The 23,529-nt window shown below is 34.6% G+C and overlaps 1 protein-coding gene across 4 annotated transcripts in view; it reads right to left on the bottom strand.

The window, feature by feature from the left end:
• The window catches only part of SLC8A1 (solute carrier family 8 member A1), a 362,317-nt gene extending 339,060 nt beyond the window's left edge, over positions 1–23,257 (bottom strand). For 2 of the 4 annotated variants that reach the window (XM_081264073.1, XM_081264075.1), the window contains exon 1: positions 22,959–23,257. In XM_081264073.1, the coding sequence (XP_081120199.1) occupies positions 22,959–22,989 (31 nt within the window). In that variant the 5' untranslated portion in view covers positions 22,990–23,257. The remainder of the gene's footprint in view (positions 1–22,958) is intronic. The other 2 variants (XM_081264074.1, XM_081264076.1) reach the window with 2 other exon arrangements.
• Positions 23,258–23,529: the final 272 nt, after the last annotated feature.

Genomic DNA, 23,529 nt, shown 5'->3' with positions numbered 1-23,529 from the left:
CATCAACTAAATATGACCTCTCTACATAGGAAGGAAGCTCTTAATGCCTCCTCAAATGAATTTAAACATCCATAGTTCTTTCACTTGTTCTTCATTGAAGTTCTTCCCAGATATTTTGTTTTATTGGTTATTTGTGTTTAGTTAACTCTTTAAAAATGTGGTGTCCAAACTGAGCACAGTCTTCCCCAGATGAATTTAGTTCTTTGAACAGTGGGAATTTTGCATATATGAGTTTCACAAGGATCCTAGGATTCAATATTAACTCACTGGCATTTTGTCCTAAGATCACAAGGCATGATAAAAGCAGCATTTTCATTAAAATGTACCCCATAAAACAGAAAAATAAATAGTTCAATAATTGGCTGAGACACTCTTCTATTTTATTAACTCATTTCCCTTCCCAAATGTCACTGAAAAACCAACCAATAGTCATGGTTTTGAATTATAATAAGTATCTCTTCCACACCTTCTCTACCTTAAAAGACTGACAGTATAAAGAATTATATTTCTGCAAAGGTTTATAAACAAATTATCAATGAATTTATCAAAGCAATTTCTTCTGGGAAAATTCACTAGAGAAATAATATATTTTATTTATTTATTTTTTTAAATATTTATTTATTTTTTTTAGTTTTCAGCGGACAACATCTTTATTTGTATGTGGTGCTGAGGATCGAACCCGGGCCGCACGCATGCCAGGCGAGCGCGCTACCTGCTTGAGCCACATCCCCAGCCTGAGAAATAATATAGACTGAGAAAGAGAGCACTGATACCCTCTGTTTCCTTCCGAGTATCAAATATGGTAGAACTTATTTCATCATGTCCCTAGATATTGATGCTTGATCAGATCATGTCTTCTGAAATACTATTCTGCCATTGGATATATCCCTTTTTCCAAAAAATAATCCTTATTCTCCATAATGTCATATATATATATATATATATATATATATATATATATATATATATATATATGCTGCTCTGTGTCTGATTTTTGAAATTGTATTTTTGGAAAATTCACACCAAGTTAAAATTAGAAAAAAAATGGATAGAAAATGTGAAAATATGCCCAAAATATTATATTAATGAAATTTCTTATAAAGATTATCCTAATTTATTTCATATGATATAATACCCTTCAATGGTAGTTTCACTGAATCATTTTTGAGAAGTTGCTACAAGTAAGCCAAGTTCTGCTAAATATCCACTTCATTTCTTCAGTTTTTCAATTAGCAACATGAATTTTGTGTAGGAACTATAGCTGGCTATAGAGTATCCAGTGGCCAATGGTGAAAAACATATTGATAGGTTTTTCTGAAGAGGGAAACTTTGAGATAAAAAAATACATAAGGTGTAGAAATCCATGCTACTAAACACTGACTTACCATTACTCAGATTTTTTTCCCCTTCATATTTGAAAATTTCAACCTTTAAGATACATTTTCCCCCTAATTATCCTAAAAATTGCATTGACTACAGAGGACAGGGGAGAGGAATATTTTACATTTCTCTTTCTGTTTTATGTCTCCAACTAAGAAGAGACTAATTTGATTTCCTTTATAAAGTTGTTGTCTCAGAGCTTTTAATCACCTTAAGAAAAAAAAAAAAAACTGTTCTCAGAAGCCAGCATGTAAAACTTTACTGCTCCCAGTTTTGGGGAAGATAGTGGATATACTGACACAGCAGACAGAGGGGGGAGGAAATGTTAATGTGACTCAAAAGAGGAAACCAGCAGTTCAACTGAGACACTTCCTTAAAAATGAGCAAAACTGCCAACTCTCACTACTTGAATGTTTACTTTGACTCCAAGGAGAGGGAACAGGAGTAGAAGAAGCCCATTGCGGTGCCTGCTGACTCAGACTGGTTTTCCCACTGCTGCTAAGAAAGCAGATCTGGGCTGCATAAATGAACGCACTTAAGGGCCAGCCGCGGCATTGAAATAGACCCTTGTGCTTAAGCCCATTTCCATGGTTCAGTAAGTAAATTGTTAATGGACAGATAACACCTTCTTAATCTCTGATACAACATCATGGAAAAACCATACAACTAGTTCCAGGGAAGGAAAATTTAAAAAAATAATAAGAAGTGAGGTTAAAAAGTTTAAAACCAGCTGACTGCATATCTGCCTTTGAGTTTAGCATTAACTTGCAAAGAAGAATGAATTTGTGGATTAAAAGTACTTCTTTTAGGAGTGAGAGCAATTAAAGGGTAGAGAGATGGAAAGCTAGAGGTCTTTGTCCATAGGTGAAATGAGAGATGAAATGCCAGTCCAGCCCAAAGACCACAAGGGGGCCACCTTCTGTGGACAGGGAAAAGACAGACTGAAAGAAAGTGAAGGCTTTTCAAGCAAAATCCTCCTCTCTCTTCTCCCCCAAGCTTACTGAGGAAGCTGGCAAAAGATGATAAATGCCAGGGAATTGCCAGGAGATGAAATTTAGTAGTTCAGGCCCGTGTATATTCTCTTAGGATTGATTCTTGCCATCTTATTTCATAGAAGTGCAGGCAGATTCTCTTGAAACATGATTCCCAAGCTCCTAACTCTCAAGTTGTTTCTTCTTCTTTTTAAAATTTGTTCAGCACGTGGAAAGAAAGAGCATGTTCCCTTTTAATTCTCAAAAGGGAAGTCTCATATGACAGGGTACTTTTGAACAAAACCAACTGTGTGTGTGTGTGTGTGTGTGTGTGTGTGTGTGTGTGTGTTTAAAGTGACCAAAGGGGTGGAGGAGGAAACGAAAAGCAAACATTTTTGCATTAAGCCATTAATCTCCTAATTCATATTTTGCTTTCCTCCCACTAGAAATCATCTTTATTTTTAAAGGTTACTTAAGTGCACATGAATTCTTTCCTTGTGTCATTTTAGTATTATGTATAATTTGATTTATTTACTTTGGTCCAAGATTTTTCCGAACTGTGCTCACGTCTTCAAATTCTGAATATCTTCACAGAATGTCTCCTCATCATAATATTTCAGGAATCCTGGATAAAGCATACAAAACGCTTTGTGACTGAGCCATCTTCTGCAGTGAGGGCGAATGCAGTGCTGTAAAGCCTACAGCCGTGGGTTGAAAGATGTTGGATTTGAAAGCACAAGATCTGTGTCAGAGTCCCACAAAATAATCACAGTCACAATAAGGCTCTATCAGTAATAGCTTTCATTTACTGAGCACTTCCTCTGTGTCATTAGCAGCGTGAAATGCTTTGCAAACACTCCCATGCAACTATTGCATTGACTCTAGAAGGTTAGTAGAGTACAGACAGTTCATTGAAGCCTAGAGAACTATAGAAACCTGCCTAAGGTGACACAGAACTATTAATTTATACCAGAAAACATATTTAGAAACATGGATGATCTGTTCAATTTCATTACATGCAAAACAAAGTCTTACTCTTTATCAAAGTTTTTTTTGTGCCTAAATGGGATTACATGAATCTTACAAATCAAAAGCACACACGCAAAAGTATTTATGTTTTGGTGAACATGCCACGTAGACCAGGTGTAGAAGGGGAAGTGCAGTCCTCACAAAGTCAAGTGCAAGGCAAAATAAAAGGAGAGGAACTTTTCCCAGGATCATGCCTCTGTGCCTTTGCACCAGCCTGAAAGTCTCTTCTAGCTTTTTTTTACATTTAACATTACCCCTAGAAAATAACAGAGCAGCTTTTTCTACACAGGTGGTAAGAGGACTTTGGCATACTGCAGGGAGGGGAAGAAGCGAAGACAATCCATTTCACTTTGGAATTAGAAAGTTAGTTGGAGGACAAAGGATGAAAGGCCAAAGAACAGACCCTGTTGATTCTCACTTGACACAGACTCATTACTGGAGCTAGAGGCTTCAGTTGGATCAAAGACCATTAAATGACTTCTTGACAACCTTCCACAGAGTCACTCTGGGAATATGGGAAAGGATCAGAAGGTTTACTGGCAGAATTTCTGCATAGAAACAATCCCAAAATTTTGGCCAATAAAACACTTTTCTAAATCCCCAAGGAGCCAATGCAGTGCCATCTTATTAAAAAGACATTCTTCAGATTTTACAACCTTATGTGAACTGAGGGAGCCCACTCACCCTCACATGATACCCTTCTAACATCTTTACATGGCGTCAGTAAGTCTGCATTAAACACCAAAAAAAGGGTCCCCCCCTCCCTTACCTAGGTAAACTCATAAGAATTTTGATGACATTAAATATGTATAAGATTTCTCCACCAAGAAACTAGTGAGATTGCATGGATATTTTATTTATATTCAAGGAAAATATGCATCATCTAAATAACATCAATCACTTGGAATATGCAATCACATATTTATGAGGGCAGATGCGATGTGCTTGACTTTAAAACATGTGGCTTATTGTAAAACATGGAGACACAGCTTTTGGTTATTGTTTTAACCTTTGATTATTGATGTGAGTTCTAAACCAAAACTTTACTATTTCAGACGTTAATAAGCACAGCATAATTTTGTCGTGAAGTTTTCAGATTGTTTAGTTTTCATTTCCTATGCTCTAAATATTTGCTCTCCTAAAGTTTCCACTCTTATGGAATGCAGAAACCATGTTTCTTTCCATATATATATATAAGCATATTAATCTATTCAAGACTAATTAGAACCTACTAGATACCAAGCATTCCAATAAGTTTGAGGAAACAAAGATGAATGTTCTTTAGGTACTTAATGAGTCTTATATAAATTTAAAATTCTGTGTATATGCTAAAGATGCAATGTTGAATATAATATGTTAATGTTTTGAAGTGATTTATGGAGAGGGGGAAGGAGTAGTGAATTCACAACTGTCTATTTATATAACCAGAGATGCCCAAGAATAAGACTAAAAATGGAGACTTTGATGTCAGCTTGGCAATGATATTGAATACAAGGTATTAATAACATCAGTGGAAACAAGCAAAAACCATAAAGCACAGTAAAGCTTTATCATGACTGATATCCAGTTGGAACATATGGACAAAGATGCTCGTCACAATATTGAGAAACACATGTACTACATACAGCATAAAAAGATCTACTAATCAGGAACAATGGAGAATGAATTTATCTAATTGTTTCTCTAAACAATGTTTTCTCATATCTCAACCTGTAAACACTGCCCTTCACTATACTTCTTATGAAATTTGTATTTATTCAATATATACTGTGAAGAACCAATACAAAGTAGAATCTCCCTATGTAGAAAGGATAATATTTTATAATCTTATCTGTTTTCTCTCATGAATAACATTTAACAGTTGTGAAGCCTTAGGACGCCATCTAATTCAAGCTATTATTTTATAGTCAAAGAAGCTTAGGTTCAGAAAATGCCATAAATGTGCCCAAGATCACAAAACTTAGATGTTGGAAAATCAATGCAAGACCCTAGTTTTCTTTCCTTGACAATGCAGCAGTCTTTCCCCATGTTACCTCTGTCAATGGACAGTCCATTCATGTCTGTAATGGGTTTTCCTCCTCTCCTTCATTCTTCTCTCTCTCCAACCCTTTTATTTGATACTTGATACCATTTTCCCCTCCAGACGTTGTTGCTTTAAAACATTTAAGGTCGGGCTGGGAATATGGCTCAAGCGGTAGCGCGCTCGCCTGCCATGCGTGCGGCCCGGGTTCGATCCTCAGCACCACATACAATGATGTTGTGTCCGCCAAAAACTAAAAAAAATAAATATTAAAATTCTCTAAAAAAAATTAAAAAAAAAAAAAAAAAAACATTTAAGGTCTTTAAGGTCAGACACGATCTTCCTGAATGTGTGCATCTACTCTCTTTTTCAGGTTTCTGCAATCACTACAAACCCATATTGGAATTATTAGGCCTAAGTTTTAATAACAACAAAAATGTGACAAGTCTGGTGGTCCCACTACCAGTTGGTGACTCATCCATCTAACTTGCATTTTCTTTTAGCTACCTGACATTTTTGAAATCAAGCCAAAACTACCTAACATTTTTTATCAAAACTTCAATACCATAGGTTTTCGAAAAATCTTTCTAATGCAACTATTAACAATAAACTCTGAATTAAAAAGAGGAAACATGCTCTCGAGAATTCGATTTTAGGATTAAATGAATTATACATATATAAAGTCAAAGGGATCTAGAGATTGTTTAGTTCCATCTTTCCTTTTGCAGATATTCATAAAAGTGTGTCAATCATTCATGGATTTGATTCTTGTAAGTTATTGGAAAAATGTGGATTTGAAGCAACTGTTTCTCCCTCTTTGACGATCTTGGTTACATCCTAAGAAATCAAGTGACAACTTGTTTTCAGGTATTCTGCTTATATTCTTTCTAACCCACTATCTTCTTTGTCTGAAAATCCTTATAACTAGTAAAGTCTGTGTTACTTTTGTTAATTTGCTAATGAAGAAATAGAAACCAAAACAAGCAAAAAATCCTATTGTAGAGAGTTAAGCTTTTGTACTAAATTTGTCAATGTTAAATTTTATCACAAACACTAGGAATAAATAAAATTGAAATAAAATAAATAAAATTGTCTCAGTTGATGTACAAATTTTATGATTTTTGTAGACATAATTAATGTTCTTGATAATATAAGCTGCCATTTTAATGATGGTTATCTGAACATCATGGAAACAGTGAAGATTTTAGTGCCAGGGAGATGTACATCCAAATTCTGATTTATCTATTTACAGTGTAGTAACTCAACAAATGGGGTGATAATCATAATTGTTTTTATTATTCTGTCTTTGAAAGTAAAGTGAATTCTGAGGAACAATCTATCCTATATCACATATGTAGGCAAAAAGAGAAGGATCTAAGTTCAAGATAAACTCTTAAAGAGTGTTTTTTTTGTCCTTCTCTAATTATGCATATATAATTTTTCATCAGATGATAATGAGTAGGAAAATTTATGCAAAAATGACAAGCAATATCAGGAACAAAAAGTGGGTGTAGGAGAAAATCACAGATGTATCTGTTATTGAGTTAAAAATCAACATGTACAATGAGAAGCTTCTACAAAGTCAACTACCTTCTTACACAATTTTTGACTGTGAACTTTATATAACAAGAATGCATCCTGGTGATTATGAAGTCCAAACCCTCATCCCATAGAGAAAGAAGAGATCTGGAGAAGATAGGTATTTGCTTTTTGATGTGTGGCAGAATTGGAATTTGTAGCCACAACTTGAGTTTTGAGTGTGGTAGTTACCTTTTATTCTCTAGACATTGAACCTAATACCATTAATCTTCTTTATTGACAGGGTTAGCCTTTATTATTAAAAGACTGTCAATGATTCAGTTGTTAGATTCCAGAGATTACCTGGCTTCCAAGCAATGGTGTCTTAACTTTGTTAAACAAAACAGAGCTATTCAGGGGTTAGCTACATTTGAAGGACTCTTGGGAAAAGACTCTTAGCAGTTATGGGTACCCACCTCTCATTCATTATCATTGTCTCCTCACTGTCAGAAAAGACTTTGACTCTAAAAACCAGGAGAATACAAAACCAAAATAAAAATTCAGATGCTATCTGAGCATATGGTTCTAGTACCTTTGAGAGGTCCACACAGCTCAAAATAAACAGATAAATTTGAGTTTAGTTAGTATGTCTGTTCACGCACAGTGAAAAACTGAGACAAATTTCCAGATCCAAATGGGTGCAGTAGTCGAGTGAAGTCTGATGTTGTCTCATTAATATTTATTTGTGAAAGTGTTACCCAAAAGGATTTCAAAATATTTGAAGAAAGTCAATACTACTGAATGGCAAATACTTCAAAAAGTTGGGTCAAGATCTGAATAATGTTGCTATGAATGTTAGTGGATGTTTACAACCACTATGCATTGTTTTTGCCCTTAATAACCAGATAAACCAATGCTTGACTTTTAAATAAATTTATTCTCAGAATATTTGTGAATATTGGAAAACAAAATCATTTAAAAGAGGATATTCATTTAAAAGAGAAATATTTCAATTGTTGTTTTTTCTGTGTAAGTCCCTTCACTTTGAAACTAGTGAAACTGGTAGGTTTGAGATCGGTAATTTTGGATAGCCTTACAATAAATAAGATATATATTTTTGGTTGATAAGTCATCAAAGCCTACTCCTACTTTAAAGTATAAATAAATAATATTACAAAAAATGTTTGTAATTTAATCAGGTGAACCTTAGGATGTACAAAACAAAAAAAAATCTTAAAATTAGCTTATCAGCATGGAGCTAAATCAGGAAGGGACAGGTTATCTGTTTGGGGCATATGAAAGACAAAAGAATATAACTCCTTAGCATATTTTCCTTGAGTTTCTCATGTAATGACAATTGCTTTTACTCATTAGCTTTTTTATTCTATAAACATTTATCAACCATATCCACTATATTCCAGCCACTGACAAATCCCACATATAAAAAGAAGTGTGAGATAAGTATATGCCCCTAAAGAGCTTAGAGTCTGAGAGAAAGGCAGAAAAATGTATGTTGATATTACAATTACAGAGACACCCTCAGTGTAGTGGGGGCATAAAGGGAGACTGTCAATCAGAATTGAATAATGGAAAGCATGGTACAAGAGAGGGGACAGTTGTTATATGGAGTCATAAAGCACAACAGGTTAAAAGGGAGTAAAAGAGCAGAAAGAAGATATTGAACATGTGAGAGAAAGGATATCTGAGCCACTCTCACTGGTACAGCAAACCACAAGTAGTATGGTATAGCTGGAACAAAAAATATTTATGGAGTGTCACTGAGAAATATACTCAGAGCTACAATTGACAATTCACAATGCTTGACAAGACTAAAATTTCAAGGGTCTACGATACCAAAGTAATGATTTTGATTTTATCTTGAGAGTTGTAGGGATTCATAGAAAGACTTTATGTAAGGGAGTGCCTGATCGAAACAGTGTTATATAACCAGATCACTTTGACAACAATGCGGAGAATAGTTGGGAGTGGACAGGCTGGATGCAGATTTCTCTTAGCATGTTATTGTAATAACTCATGTATTTCTATAAAAGACAGATGGTAATGGATGTGACAGAAAGTCAGGAGATATGAACTATACAACTTGGGACTGATTTGATGTCGTATGGATACATGAAGCCAAGGAAAAGACACTAAGTTGGTCAATGAATCATATAAACCAGAAATGTCAATTAAATGGAGAGCAAGGATGATGAGTTTAATTTTGAAAATGTTGAACTTGAGTCTTTGGGTTTTGCAGAAATGAGTTAGATAGTTGTGTATATGGGTTGGAGTGTGGGTAACAAACAAGAGGAAACTGGAGTCTAAGATAAAAAGTAAAGGCAAAACATTTTGCTTTAAATTTGTTCAGATACTTTACACAAGTAAGGTGCAACCCAAATGTATAGAATATTTTAAAACAGAACCTTGAACCAAGAGCTATCTACGAGGAACTTTGGAAATTGCAATAGGAACCATAAGATTGAGATAAAAATAGCTAGTAGAGAGGAATTTGAATATTTTAACACAAAGAAAAGATAAATATTTCGGGTCATCGATTTGTTAATCACCCTCATCTGGCCACTACACGTTGTGTACATAACTTGAACTATTACACTGTACCCCATAAGTCTGTACAATCATTATGTCTCAATAAAATTTTTTAAAAGGATGAAAATAAACAAACATAATTTTAATGTTCAAAATAAAGTCAGTCTAACTTTATAAATTTTAGGAATTAAAAACCAGTTGCACAGAGAAATGTTGTTGGCAAATGACTCCTGACTTTCACAAGAATATTTGACATAACTACACAAAGGTATTTTGGACCAAATGGAGACATGCGGACTGAATGATAATGCAATCAGATGAAACACCAACAATGTGCTCAAGGATTGCTGACACTGGCTGGATCGTGAATCCTATGCAGCAAGGCTCTGGCTGTGGTTTTGTTCAAATACTATAGCAGAGTATTAGATGAAGATATGAAAAGCATTTTCACTACTTTTGCAATAGATTCAAAGATGAAGGATGAAAACAGGCTGAATGGCATTTAAGATACAAAAAGCCAAAAACAAAAATAGAAGAAATTAAATAGAGGTGGCTCTCAAGATCCTGCACTTGGAGCTTTCAAGTACTTCTTGGCTTAGTTGTTCCTGTCAATTTTCTCAACACACAGACTAATTAAATCATAAAATAGAAACTAGGGACACATTCAAAGAAGAATTTTCAGACATTACTTATAAGCAGAAATTCATATACATTTGATAAAAAGAGCAACCGGTGCCATTGAGAAAGTTTGAGGTAAACATAAGACTTCTTGTATTCAGAGATTTCAGGGAATGCCAGGTGGAATAGGAATCCTAAGGACTAGAACCTGCAATATCATAGAAAAAAGCCACCTTCCTCGGGTATCTCCATAATGCATTTGCCCATAATAGAGTGGATGATAGCTTTGACTCTAGAGCCAGACTTCTCCAGCTTTACTACTAACTGTGTGATCTTGGACAGATTTACTTAGTAGCTTCCTCATTTTCCTCATCTGAATATGGGACAATAGGATTTAGCTCATATGGTTATTGTCAGGATTTAATGAGTTAATATATGTAAAAAAAACACTGGTATAGAGGAATTGCTTTAAATGCCAGTTTCCATTGTTTGTAGTAGTTACAGGAGAGTACAATACCCACCACACTTCCACTCCCCAAAGAAATATTAGATAGAATGAAGAGATTCAGAGGAGTACTCTTTAAGCAGCTTCAAAAAGCTTATAGGTCATTTGTGAACTGGTGATTGCAAGCTGGTAACTCATTCTCAAAGTGTCCTGGTGGCAGGTTAACCCAGACAAGTCCCATCAAAATTTGGGATGAATCCAGCTGCAGGCAATATGTTCCATCCCAGGACCTATGAAAATCCTCAGTTTTGTTATGTGACCAAACTGACTACATTTTTCCTTTCTGAGCTCATCTTCTTACCTTCATACTTTACTTTTCTGTATATGGTACTGGCTTCATGTCAATGGCTGATTCAGAATAAGTTTTGTTCTTTGCCCACTGTCTTTGACTCTGATTCCTAGTCCTTGCAAGGGGAGATTGACAGGAACAAAGAAGTCTTTGAGAATTTAAAGGCATTAGAAGTCCATAATACTATAAGCATAAAGTGAATATTGGATTTTCATGGAAATGGGAAAAGATAAAGACCAAGGGCATCATGGAGATTTTGCTAGCTGCTGAATCAGGGTGCCATTGTTTCTAAATTGCATTTATATATATGTATATGTCACACATGATCACATTGTACACTTTGAATAATACAGCAATATACAATCTTTATTTATCAATCAAAATTTTTTAAAAATTGTGTTTTGGGGTTTCTCACACTGCTGACACATCTACCTAGCAATCTAACTAAAATTTAGATTTATTTCTAAGAGTAGATTCACCCCTTCCACTCTCTCCCCGGAGCATAGCTTTCTCATACTGAGTTCCAAGAAAGGAGTCGTAAGATACTAATTAGTACTTTGAAAAAAAAATAGAATCTGTGAAAAAATGACTTTGAGAGACACTGAATGACTAAATCAGTGTGAAGATATTCCCAAGGCAGATTAGTTCAGTAAAACTGCCCCAAATTCATTCAATAAAGAATCAGTTTACCTGAGTCATCTCTAGTTTATTCTTTCATAAAATTATTTTTAGCCTATTACCCATTAATATTTTATAAATCTAGTATGTGAAAGTGTTTGAAATTATTAATATTAGCTGCCTCTCTTTGAACAACTACTCAGTACTCATTTGTTCTTGAAAACTGCCCTTTAATTAGTGCAAACCTATGTCCCAGCTTGCTGGGGACATTCCTAGTTCACTGATGTTGATCCATTGCAATTATTAACAACTCCACTTTCACTCTCAAAAATATCCTTGTTCTGATGAACAATTATATAGATACTCAACCCGTAAGGTATTTATCCCCTGCTTCTTTTTTTGGCTGGGGTATAGGGTGTTTGCCTCTCTTCAGTCTACCCTGCCTACTCAAGCCAGAAAGAATTTTTTAAAATGTAAATTAGATCGTTTTGTTTCTTCACTGAAAACCCTCCAATGGTTTCCCAGCACCCTCATAAAGAAGTCCCAGATGGAGTCTCATAAATCTAAGAGCCTCAAAGACCTAATGGATTAGCCTCTGGCTACATCTCTGATGCAATATTTTTAATATTGTTCTGCTTTGGTCCAGCCACGCTGGGCTCCTGACAGTTCTAGAATCATACAGTGTGCCCCTACCTCAAGGCCTTTACTTTTGCTGTTTTATCCCCGTGTCTGGGAACCACCTTTCCAATTATTCACATGACTCATTTCCTTTCTTCAATTCATTTTCTGCTCAAATTTATTTATTTTAACCACCCTATAATGTGATTTCCTTCCACTATCCTTCTGTATCTCCCTCCTTATTCTGCTTTTCTTTGTATTTGGCTTGGATATTGAGTTGTATCTCTCATACCCCACACACATTAGCGTTCTGATTCTTTGTGATGTATGTATTCTCTTGATATAACATTTCTGTATAAATTAGCAAAATAGTTTAAAATAATCACACACACTTGCTGACTTCAGAGTACTGACATTTTTAAGGAAGTTGCCAATTTTCATTTGGTGTCTCCCTCAGTTCTAGATACTTTGATTGGCAAGAATTCTCTTTTGATGTGTGTGTAGTCTTTAGACGAATATGGATACAGTTTACCTACTTCACTTTGGGAAATGGAGGTATAATTGAATCAGACACTTAGAAGCAAAGCACTTTCTAGAAATCACCCAGTACAGCTTCCTAGTCATATAGGAAAAATATACCAAGAAAAACAAATGTTTTAAGTGCTTCAGGGGCTGGTCACATCTATTTTGGCTTATGAATTATCTTGTTCTTGATAGTTCTAATTCCCCACATACTAAAGATCTCAAATCCTAGCCCCTTCTCATCTACCACCAAGGTAAGATCTGACCAAAGCTTAGCAATAAGTGTACATAATCTTATGGCAATTATCAAGAATACAAACAACAATAAATGTTGGTGAGGATGAGAGGGAAAAATTACACTCTTGTATTGCTGGTGGGACTGCGATGCAACCAATATGGGAAGCACTATGGAGAGTCCTTGGAAAATTTGAAATGGAACCACCATTTGACCCAGCTATCCCACTCCTAGGTTTATATCCAAAGGACTTAAAATCAGCATATTACACTGATGTAGCCACATCAATGTTTCTAGCAGCTCAACTCACAATAACTAAACTAGGGAATCAACCTAGATGCCCTTCAACAGAAGAATGGATAAAAAGATATATATATGTATATATATACACACACACACACACACACACATATATATATGTATGTATATATATACATATATATATATATGTATGAAAGAACATTACTCAGCCTTAAAGAAGAATGAAATTATGGCATTTGCTGGTAAATGGATGGAGCTGTAGAATATTATATTAAGTGAAATAAGCAAGTCCCAAAACACCAAAGGCCAAAAGTTTTCTCTGATATGCAATTGCTAATTCACAATGGTGAGGGGCTAGGGAAGAATAGAGTTACTTTAGGTAGAGGGGAGTGAAGGGAGGGAAGGAGGTATAAGGGTAGGAAAGACAGTTGAATGAATCAGAAATTATTACCCTATGTACATATATGACTATATCACCGGTGGGATTCTACATCATGTACAACCCAAAGAATGAAAAATTATACTTCATTATATGTGATGATGAATCAAACTGCATTATACTGTCATGTATAACTAATTAAAACAAATTTTAAAAATCTAAAAAAAAGAGTACATCATCTCCCACTCCATGCAGATGCAAGGGTGGGTTTCAAACAGTGCTATGACCACCGAAACAAAGAAAATTTTTCTATTTTTCCTCTTTGATTTACTGTTCAAGATCTTTCTATAAAGCATCAAAATTATCTTCGTCATCTCTAAATATTGCCCTAATATCATTTTCAAAATAAAGTCTCTCCTTTCCATCTGTTATCATTAGATATATGGTGTCCCCACAAAAACTCATGTCTGAGACAATGCAAGAAAGTTTAGAGATGAAAGATTGGATTATAAGAAGTTTAACATAATCTCTGCATTGATCTCCTGATAGAAAAACTTGGTGGTAACTGCAGGCAGGTAGGGTGTGACTGGAGGTAGGTGCCAGGGGGTGTGCCTTTGAGATATATATTTTGTCCTTGCTGAATGGAGCTGATTATGTTCTTTTTTTAAAAATTGCTTTTATTTTTTAAATACATGACAGCAGAATGCATCACAATTCTTGTTATATATATATAGAACACAATTTTTCATATCTCTGTATATAAAGTATGTTCACGCCAATTTATGTCTTCATCCATGTACTTTGGATAATGATGACCATCACATTCCACCATCATTTCTAACCCCCTGCCCCTCCCTTCCCTCCCACTCCTCCTCTGCCCTATCTAGAGTTCGTCTATTCCTCCCATGTGGAGCAGATCATGTTCTAAGCTGCCTTCCTCCACCACACCCTTCTGCCATGATGTTCTGCCCCATCCCAAACCCTCAAGCTGTCTTTGGTCTGAGACCTCTGAAATCATGAGCTCCCAAATAAACTTTCCATCCTTAAAATTGTTCTTGTCCTGTCTTTAGTTACAGCAGCAAAAATGCTGACTGAAACATCATCCATGTCTATACTCCAATAAGACTGTGTTTTGTTTTATTTAGTCCATTCTAGGAAAATAAATATAGAAAAGCAAATAAAATAAATAAAATCCTGGAAATCAATATTCTATTGAATTTATAGTCATTTAAAAACTTTTTCTAGAAAAATTCTATATGGTTTTTCTCTCCAGTGTGCCACTCCTTCATCTGAACCACTGCAGGGCAAAACCGCTGTAGCCTGACTCCCCACTTCCCTCCTAGTCTCTGTGCTGCTGTTCAGTTATCAACCTCTGCAATTGTCTTTGAAAACTGTACAACCTGGAATTTTATTAATAAATTATTTGAGGGTATTTCCTAAGGCTATATATTTCATATATCATTTTATATACCAAAAGGAGTATTCAGACTTTAGATGTTTAATAAATGCTTGCTGAATGAAGAATACTTAATATTTATTGAACAATTACTATATGATAGGAACTAAACATAATATATACTTTATTTTATTCCTTCTTACTATGAGAAAAAAATGACATTTTAATATTGTTTTCTCTATTCCTTTAGTACAAGTATGGAGATTAGTTAGAGTGAGGACTTTCAGCTAGGTAATAATGCACTCCAGGTAATAAATGAATTACCTAGATTGAGTAAAAATATTCATTTACTCAGTTTTTCATCAACATTTATTATTTATCTGGGGTCAGAAAATGGTAGTTGATATGCAAGATTAAAGGGGATGCCACAAGTGTGCCTATTCTCATAGTTAGAACACTTCCATGGTTCTCCTTCACCACCCTTATTCCCCTGTAACTGACCTGGGACCAAATCTCCAAATTCTTAACAAGATATGGGAGATGTTCTCATTGTTGCTTCCATGACTGTCTCACATGTAAAGCTTGAGCAACACAGAACACTAATAGAGCCAGGCAAGGTGGTGGGCTCCTGTAATCCCAGTAACTTAGAGTTTTCTATGTGTAATTCAGACACTTTCTCTTTCCTCCAGATTTTGCATATTCTTCTGCCTCTACCCACATCTCCACAGGCCTGTGTTATTTATTATTTCTCACAGTTTTCTTCAAACTAACTTGCAACAGTCTATTTATGTGATTCTATTGTTCAGGACTGTCTCCTAGTACTCATTATAGTTTCAGGTACTCAGTATAGCTTGGTACAGTGGGGGTTTTGCACAATATATTGTTGTGACATACTGGCAGAGTTAGTGCCCTGAGAACACAATAAAAAGCATACCCATGCATACCTACAAATACATACATTTATCTTCTACAGTAATCTCAATCTACTTTGTTTGTACAGTTATCATCTCCCACAAAACAACAAAAATAATATTCAAAAAACTTTTCTATTAGAACAGCTATGGATATATATGAAATATTGGTGTTAAAGATGTCAATGGAGCTTAATAGACATTCTATAAACTATGCATTTTGTATTCATTTCACATATACAGTCATTAAATAGCCTGTCCTACATGTTCAAACCACAAATCTGTGTCAAATTATTTTTTTTAGAGAGAGGATTCATTTCAAGTTAGCCCTTTTCAGAAGATCTTGCCACTATTGAATGGCAACTACAGTTCATCATATGTGTTAACTCTCGTCAATTGGTGCTGGGTACCAGCAACTCTTTACTGACAGTGATTTTGTGTCTTATCTGGGCTCATCAATGAAGATGACATGATTGATATCTGACATGGGTGCTATGAGATTAGGGAGCAGTGATTCAGCTGCCCCTTGACTGGACTCTAAATCATTGTTTAACATTTCAAGGTCATACTCAGATTACTTTTCTGTAGAATTTCTTACAGTTATTAATATGTAAGCATGCCTTCCATATATCTGAGATGGAGAGTACTTCTATGCAATATTTTTTTGATCCTGAGATCCTTTATTTTACCAAACTTATTGATGAAAAACTTGTTCTCAGACCATATTTGGGGAAATGTAGTTTGGAGATCTGTTTCCTACTATGTAATGAATATTTAGTGTATATTCCTTGGAAAATAGCTAATTCTATCAAGTGACTTAGTTGTATGTTATTTTAGCTGTACTCAAAAGGTTTATTGACAGGGGACAAAACAGCTTTGGAACAAATATTCATTGTTATTCACTTAGTCTGTGTTCCCCAAAAGAGCATGGGATTTTACAAACTTGGCTCTGAGACATATATATTGAATTTAAGTATGGAAAAGTTGCTAGTGTTTTTTTTAATAATGCAACTTTGGGTGTATTTTTCATATACTTTGTTTTTATTTTTCAATGCTTTGTATTGCTCAGGAAGGTATGCAATATAAATTACTACAGTTGTTTACTATTTATTTGGCTGTTTTAATATCAGCTCTTGTTTGCTGATAATATTTAAATATAAAGCTTGTCAAGGTCAATAGGTATATGAGACCTCAAAGAACTCCATTTTTTTTGTTGTTGTTGTTGAAATCTTTAATCTTATTACTTGCTTTTTCTTTCGCCTGGCTGTTTTGCAGTAGCTATTTAACTTTGTAAGGCATAAGAATATTTAAATCAATGGTAGCAAAATTATCTCTGGGGAAACAATATAATAAGTGATCTTGAATGTGTGGTGAAGTAAAAATAGAGTGTTAGAAGGTGAGTTTAACTTTTATTGCTCTGAACATGCATGATAAAAATAATAGAAAAGAAGAAAGCATTCATTATATTCTTGCAAAATGAGGTGACCAAATTCTCTATAATTTGCACTGCCTTAATTTAAATATATTTCATTATAATTTTCATGAAACTAAATGCACGACACAATATTGGAGGAAGTTGTACATTAGATTCCCAAAGGTCCTATGCCTATAAACATAATCTAAGTGTAGGTTGAATGCCAAGTGGGTCTCTTGTTCTTCATTTTAGATTTATGAATTGGAATTTAAATGGGATTTAACATGTATGAGGGATGAGTTTTTGAATACAATAGTTTCATTTAAATGATTCTTATCTCATTTCTCATTTTTATCCAAATCCTCTTTGCTATGCAACCTTGAAGAGTGGTGAAAAGGGTGTTAAAAATTTCAATACATATTTATTGAAAGATAAGTAACATGATAGAGGGGATAAGGATGGAATATAGTCACAAAATAATAATTCAACTCTCTTTCTGAAGAATGTCACTACTCAACAATGGTTAACTACTCAACAATTTAGAAATATTTATTTTTAAAGAGAAGTTAATGCTATTATTTAGTTGGTATTTCAAATGGTTTGTTTTATTCGTTAAACATATACAACTAAATGAAGAGTAATCTGAACGAATAACATTGTTTTGTTCGTACTTCTTTCTAGCACCATACTGAACTTTTCACACATGAATTTTGTTATTTGTTCCCATTTCTAAAATGTCAGGAAATACTTGTTGGATGGTGTAACACAGAGGCTAAGCACAGGCTTCAAATTCAGCCTTCTCTGTTTACTAACCCTGTGATCTTGGCATATTATTTAACCTTTTTGTGTATTAGTGTCTCCATCAGTAAAATGGGTAATTATCTCACAAGATAATTGCCAACATTAATAAACTAATACACATTGCTTGCTTAGAAGTACACTTAGAAAACAGAAAGAGCTCAACATGTAACAGGAGAATTTTTTTTTTTGGTAAGGACATAGTTTTCTGAACAGCATGGCAGTAAATAGCTTAGTTGATGAATCTTAGGATTTTAGCTTAAGAACAACAAAAGTCATTTTGTTTCACAGAATACATTTTATGCATATGGCTAAAGAAACGAATATTTCTTTATATTTCATATGGTCACATGAAGATTAGAAATAATTTATTAAAATTATGTTTTTTTACATTTAATTCAATAATAGCTTGTAATTGGTAATAGTTCATAACGTAATTTCTTATATGACTGTGTCTTGTTTCTTAGAGGGAAAGGGTTAAACACACTAAGAGACTTAAGTTACAATTATTATTGTCCATTATCATTATTAATTGGCATCTTATACATAGATTCTGGGTAAATATTCAATAGATTCTTCTATCTCATTTACTTAAACACACTTTTTTTCCCCAGAAAATAATTGAAGATGTTTTGTGTTGAGGAATTTCTTTCTTTTTGATAGAAACTTATTTGATTTTAATATTGATTACAAGGATGATGTCATCATTAATTGGTTATTATACTAAACTCTTTATTTGCATTTCTCCACTTAATCCCTTCAACACGGGTCATTTCCCTGACCTCTACTCACTGACTTGAGCAGTCTCTACCAGCATTTATTTCAGAACCTTCTTTGCAGGGTGTTCACTCAGTCTTCATCTCCTACTTAAATAGAAGAAATCTGCACTGGACGGTATATACCCTCTTAGTATTTCGTCTAGTGTTAGTTTTTAATTCGTAAATGAATATATCTTCTGCATAAAATCATGCACTATCTCACCAAATTCCTAGGTGCTTACTAAGAAGATATGAGGCAAAAAATTCTCTTTTTTAAGAGAAACATTACATTTTGTAGAAAACTGTTGCGATCCAAAACTAGTAGGCCCTTTGGAGATGGCTGTTTGATGATTTGCTAAATCAATATAAAATTTTATTTAGCAAATATAATTAACAGCCATAATATCACATACATACATTTTACACTTTTTAATAATTGTGGCTAGTATTCACATAGGATTCAGACCAAGGACTATGAATGATTATCAGATATCCATTTCCTTGATAGGGAAAACTTTTTAGAAATGCAGAAACTTTTAAATAGGAATCCCCTATGAGCAAAGAAATAACCCTTTTTTTTTAATGACCATCAGTAATCAGAAATAACATTTCTAAGTAAAAATATTTATTTATTTATTCATTTATTTATTTATTATTTTTTGTAACCTTCAATTGTGGGTCTTTTAGCTTTCCCTGTTAAACATAAATAAACTAGTTACCATGTTTTTTTTTTTTTTTAAATTGTGAAATGAAACTGAGTCTCGCTCTTGACTGCACATTGGAATTTCATGAGGTAGATTAAAAAAATAAACTACTATTGTCTGGACCCCATAAACTAGTTCATCAGGGGTGTAGTTGGTAATCACCTCTCCTAAGTGATTTTAATGTGTAGACAGAGTTGAGATACATGACTCATTTCAGGAGAAGTCAACAGGATAGGAAAAGCCATTTTTCACTCAACAACACTAAATGCCATCTGAACTTGTTTACATTTCCCTACTTTATAATACCGTAAAAATACCTTCAACAATTCTCTGATATGCAATTTTCTTGTAATACCTTGTTGTGAAACTTGAAAGTATGCAACTTTAAGATTAAGAATTTGAAAGAGGTTCTGCTTGGGCGGATCAATTCTGATTAGAATACCAGGTGATCTGGATTCTGGGGATCCTCCAACTTATTTTGATTGACCTTGGGGAAACATATGGCCTTTTTGGTCTTCAAATTCCTCCCTAGGACATTCCCCTAGTCCCAGGCCTTTTATAAATATATAATATATTATATATTTATAAATGGACACAATGTCTTTATTTTGTTTATTTATTTTTATGTGGTCCTGAGGATTGAACCCCATGACTCACATGTGCAAGGCAAGCACTCTGTCACTGAGCCAAACCCCAGCTCCTTTTGTAACATTTTTAAGTTCTTGAAATCTTGTAGAGCTCTGACTAGGACAATTCAATGTCACTGTTTTAAATAACCTGAGAAAGGGTTTTTTTTTTTTTTTTTTTTTTTTTTTTTTTTTTTTTTTTTTTTTTTTACAGAATAAACCCCAATGGTATCTTTTCTTTAAAACTTAATGACCTTTCCTTTGGGCCAAATTTTTCATGCTGCCAGAAATGTAAATCCCTATTCTTCCTTTCATATAAACTCTCCTAACATTCAGAAATATTGTCTCCCATTAAAGCCCCTGAAAAGTCCTTTTCCTCAAAACCATTGTATTCCAATAGACCAGGGCACAGGCAATCTAGTTTGATCCCATTAAGTAGAAAGAAACTTCAAAACTGTGCTCCATGCCATTGGGACAAATTTCAACTCTTCTGTTAACCACCATGAATTAGCTTCATACCTCAGCTGACTATAACATAGAGCATCAAAGCCATTTGGCTCTCACATAAGACTGCCAGCACTTCTGATTCTCCTCTCTAAGCATGATCTCAGGATTTTGTACATGTATAGTCATCACTGCCGAGTGCTTAAGAAGTCACAAGTCAAGAGGGCAAGCAGCTTGACTGCCATTAATTTTCTTCCAAAAAATGTTAACATATGATACATAAAAATAGCAGTAAGTCATTTTCTATTACTTACATTCTGCCTTTCAAATTTGCTTGCTAAAGAGAAACAGAGCAGACATTGCTCATGAAGGCTGCACACTTGAAATGGACTTGGCATTCAGCAAATGAGAAAACACTGCATGGTGACATGTATGCATTGCATCTGTTCACAAATACGAGTGGCATCGTTTATATGAACCTTTTACATATTGAAAATTGCAAAGACTCCTGCTGTGCTGTTCCTTTTGGGAAGCCGGCTGGTATGTAGTGTTTAATTAAGTATTTTAAAACCATCCTTTTGTAGGCCTGTTCCACTTTAGCTAAAGTTATGACAGCTTGTCTCTGTTAGTTTAAAAAAAGAAGGCATAGTTTATTTCCCTCTCTCTCTCTCCTTCTCTCTTTCTCTCTCTCAGATCCAGGATATTAGTATTTTTTCAGTGAAGTAAAATAGTCTATTTTAGAAATGTAGAAAGAGAAAGTTTAACTGTGCTGTTAATTTAACACAGTACCAATGTAAATAGATATATAAAAGAATAATTTGATGTGAAATCTGTCTTTTGGTATAATAATAATTTTCATAATGATGCTGCATTATTGTTGAAATAAAGCTATATTTTCTCTTTGTCTGCCACTTTTTTAGTGTAATGGAACATTCACGGTTGGGAAGAAGTCACCACATAAGTAGTCATTTTCTCTATATCCATTAATCCTTTCCCAGGTATCTCATTCATCCAGCAAACATCTTCTTCGTTAGTATTACAAACTACTTTTGTTCTTTTCTTACACTTTTTTATTCATCGTTTTCCACCTCATGTTTGTCATGGGGAAAGAAAATCACATTTACTATTTCTTTTCCTCCCCACCCCCTAGCTTAAGCTCTATTATAAAATTGAAAACTAAATGAAAAGTCACTTCACGTTGTACTCAAAATATACACCTATCATTCTCAACAAGGTAAATCTTAAGTCTAAACTCCATTATCTAGTGTAAGAACTATTTTAATTCAATCTTGGGAAAATATGCATATTTTGTAGATATGACCTATAATTTTTTTCCCCTGACTTTTGTGTTTGGCAGGAGTTCGAAAACTTTGTTCACAATTTTAATGAAGCTGCTTTCATTATTTAATAACTACAATTTGGGAATTATCTGGAATAGCATCCCAAAGTGAAATTGATATGACTTAGCTGGGTTAGCCAGGTTCCAGGAAATAGAGAATAGTCACATAGCTGTCGATGCTGTTCTTCATAACCCATCCCTTTACCTCAGATTTTTGAGATATATAACTATAGCTATATATAACTATAGCTATTTTGCCAGAATCTACTATTTCTGTACTGGTCACTGATAGCAAAGTGATAATAATTTGGGGGAACAATTTTCCTCAAGTTCCTAAAATTTTAGTCATTCACAACAAAGAAAGAAAGGAGGAAAGAAAGAAAGAAAGGAAGGAAGAGAGAAAAACTTCTAAAGGTACTTAGAAAATCCAGGGCTTACAGCTGGTTTCAGCAACTTCAACTTGCGCAAGACCCCATGTTTGTGAAAACAACCCAAGAATCTTTGAACAGGATGTAATCAACCTCTGAGCTGCTGAGAAATATTGCAAACATGACTTCAGCTGCCAAAAATAATAATGTCATTTTCGAGCAGCTCTTCCTATATCTAAGGAAGAACTAACCACACGTGTGAGTTTTTGCTGGCTTAGGAAGAAGGAACAAGGAAAATGACAAAATCCCACCCACCCCACCCTAAAATGCGCAGGGAGTATCTGAATCCTGTGGGAAGCTGTTTCCCATTCCAAAAGGTGCTGGCAATGTTGAGGAAGACTCAGATCCACAAAATTCCAAATGGTAAGTGACCCAGGACAAAGGGATTTTATTTGGCAGCTAATCTGTGTTGTCACTTTCCCTGCATAGCCAAGCTGCACTGTCTTGTGAAGGCAGAGCTGTTAAATACCTCTTAGTCAACAGTCCCCAGTCCCGACCCAAATCTTCCTTTTTTTTTTTTCTTTTTAAAATTTTATCTGGCATCTTCCCTTAAAGAATCTCCAGGGTTCAGAAGGGAATATTCACAAATAATCCTTTAGACAAGTTTCATCACAAAAGCCCTGCACCTACCTCTGTCAAGTCTTAGCTGCTCAGTCTGCATGAGCTGGATGTGAAAAAAGATCCGGTGTGATGGCTTCTCCAAATTTACCAGAAAGTACGGACCTGGGATGCTTGTCCTTTAAGTGTCTCTAAACATGGTTTGCATAGCTGGATCTCAGCTTATCTGTGCCTTTCGGCTTTCGCTTCCATACATGGATCTGTTCCCAACAGTAACTCCAAGCTGTCGAAAAGAAGCTATCTGGCAGCTCTCCGCTTCATCCAACACACGGATGATAAAAATACACATATAGAGATCTTTCCAGCCAGACCCATTCCCTACCCTGTGATCCTGCCACTATGCGTTTTTGCAAATACACTTTGGAGATTGGCATTTCTACTCTCCAGATTTTAGGAGCACAGCCAATTTCTACCTCATTTCCACATAAAGCTTTTAGGGTGTGGGTTTGTTTAGATTTAGGAAAATAGAGACATAACTATGGTTCATTCTTGAATCTTTTAGTAATAGGATGTTTATGGGACCTGAGAAATGTTTAGTGAATGAATCAATTTGTAAATGAATGGCTGAACAAATGGGTAACAT

The sequence above is a fragment of the Spermophilus citellus genome, assembly GCF_964194105.1.
Source record: "Spermophilus citellus genome assembly, chromosome: 13".
NCBI classification, from domain to species: domain Eukaryota; kingdom Metazoa; phylum Chordata; class Mammalia; order Rodentia; family Sciuridae; genus Spermophilus; species Spermophilus citellus.
This window is presented reverse-complemented; position numbering and strand designations above follow the sequence as displayed.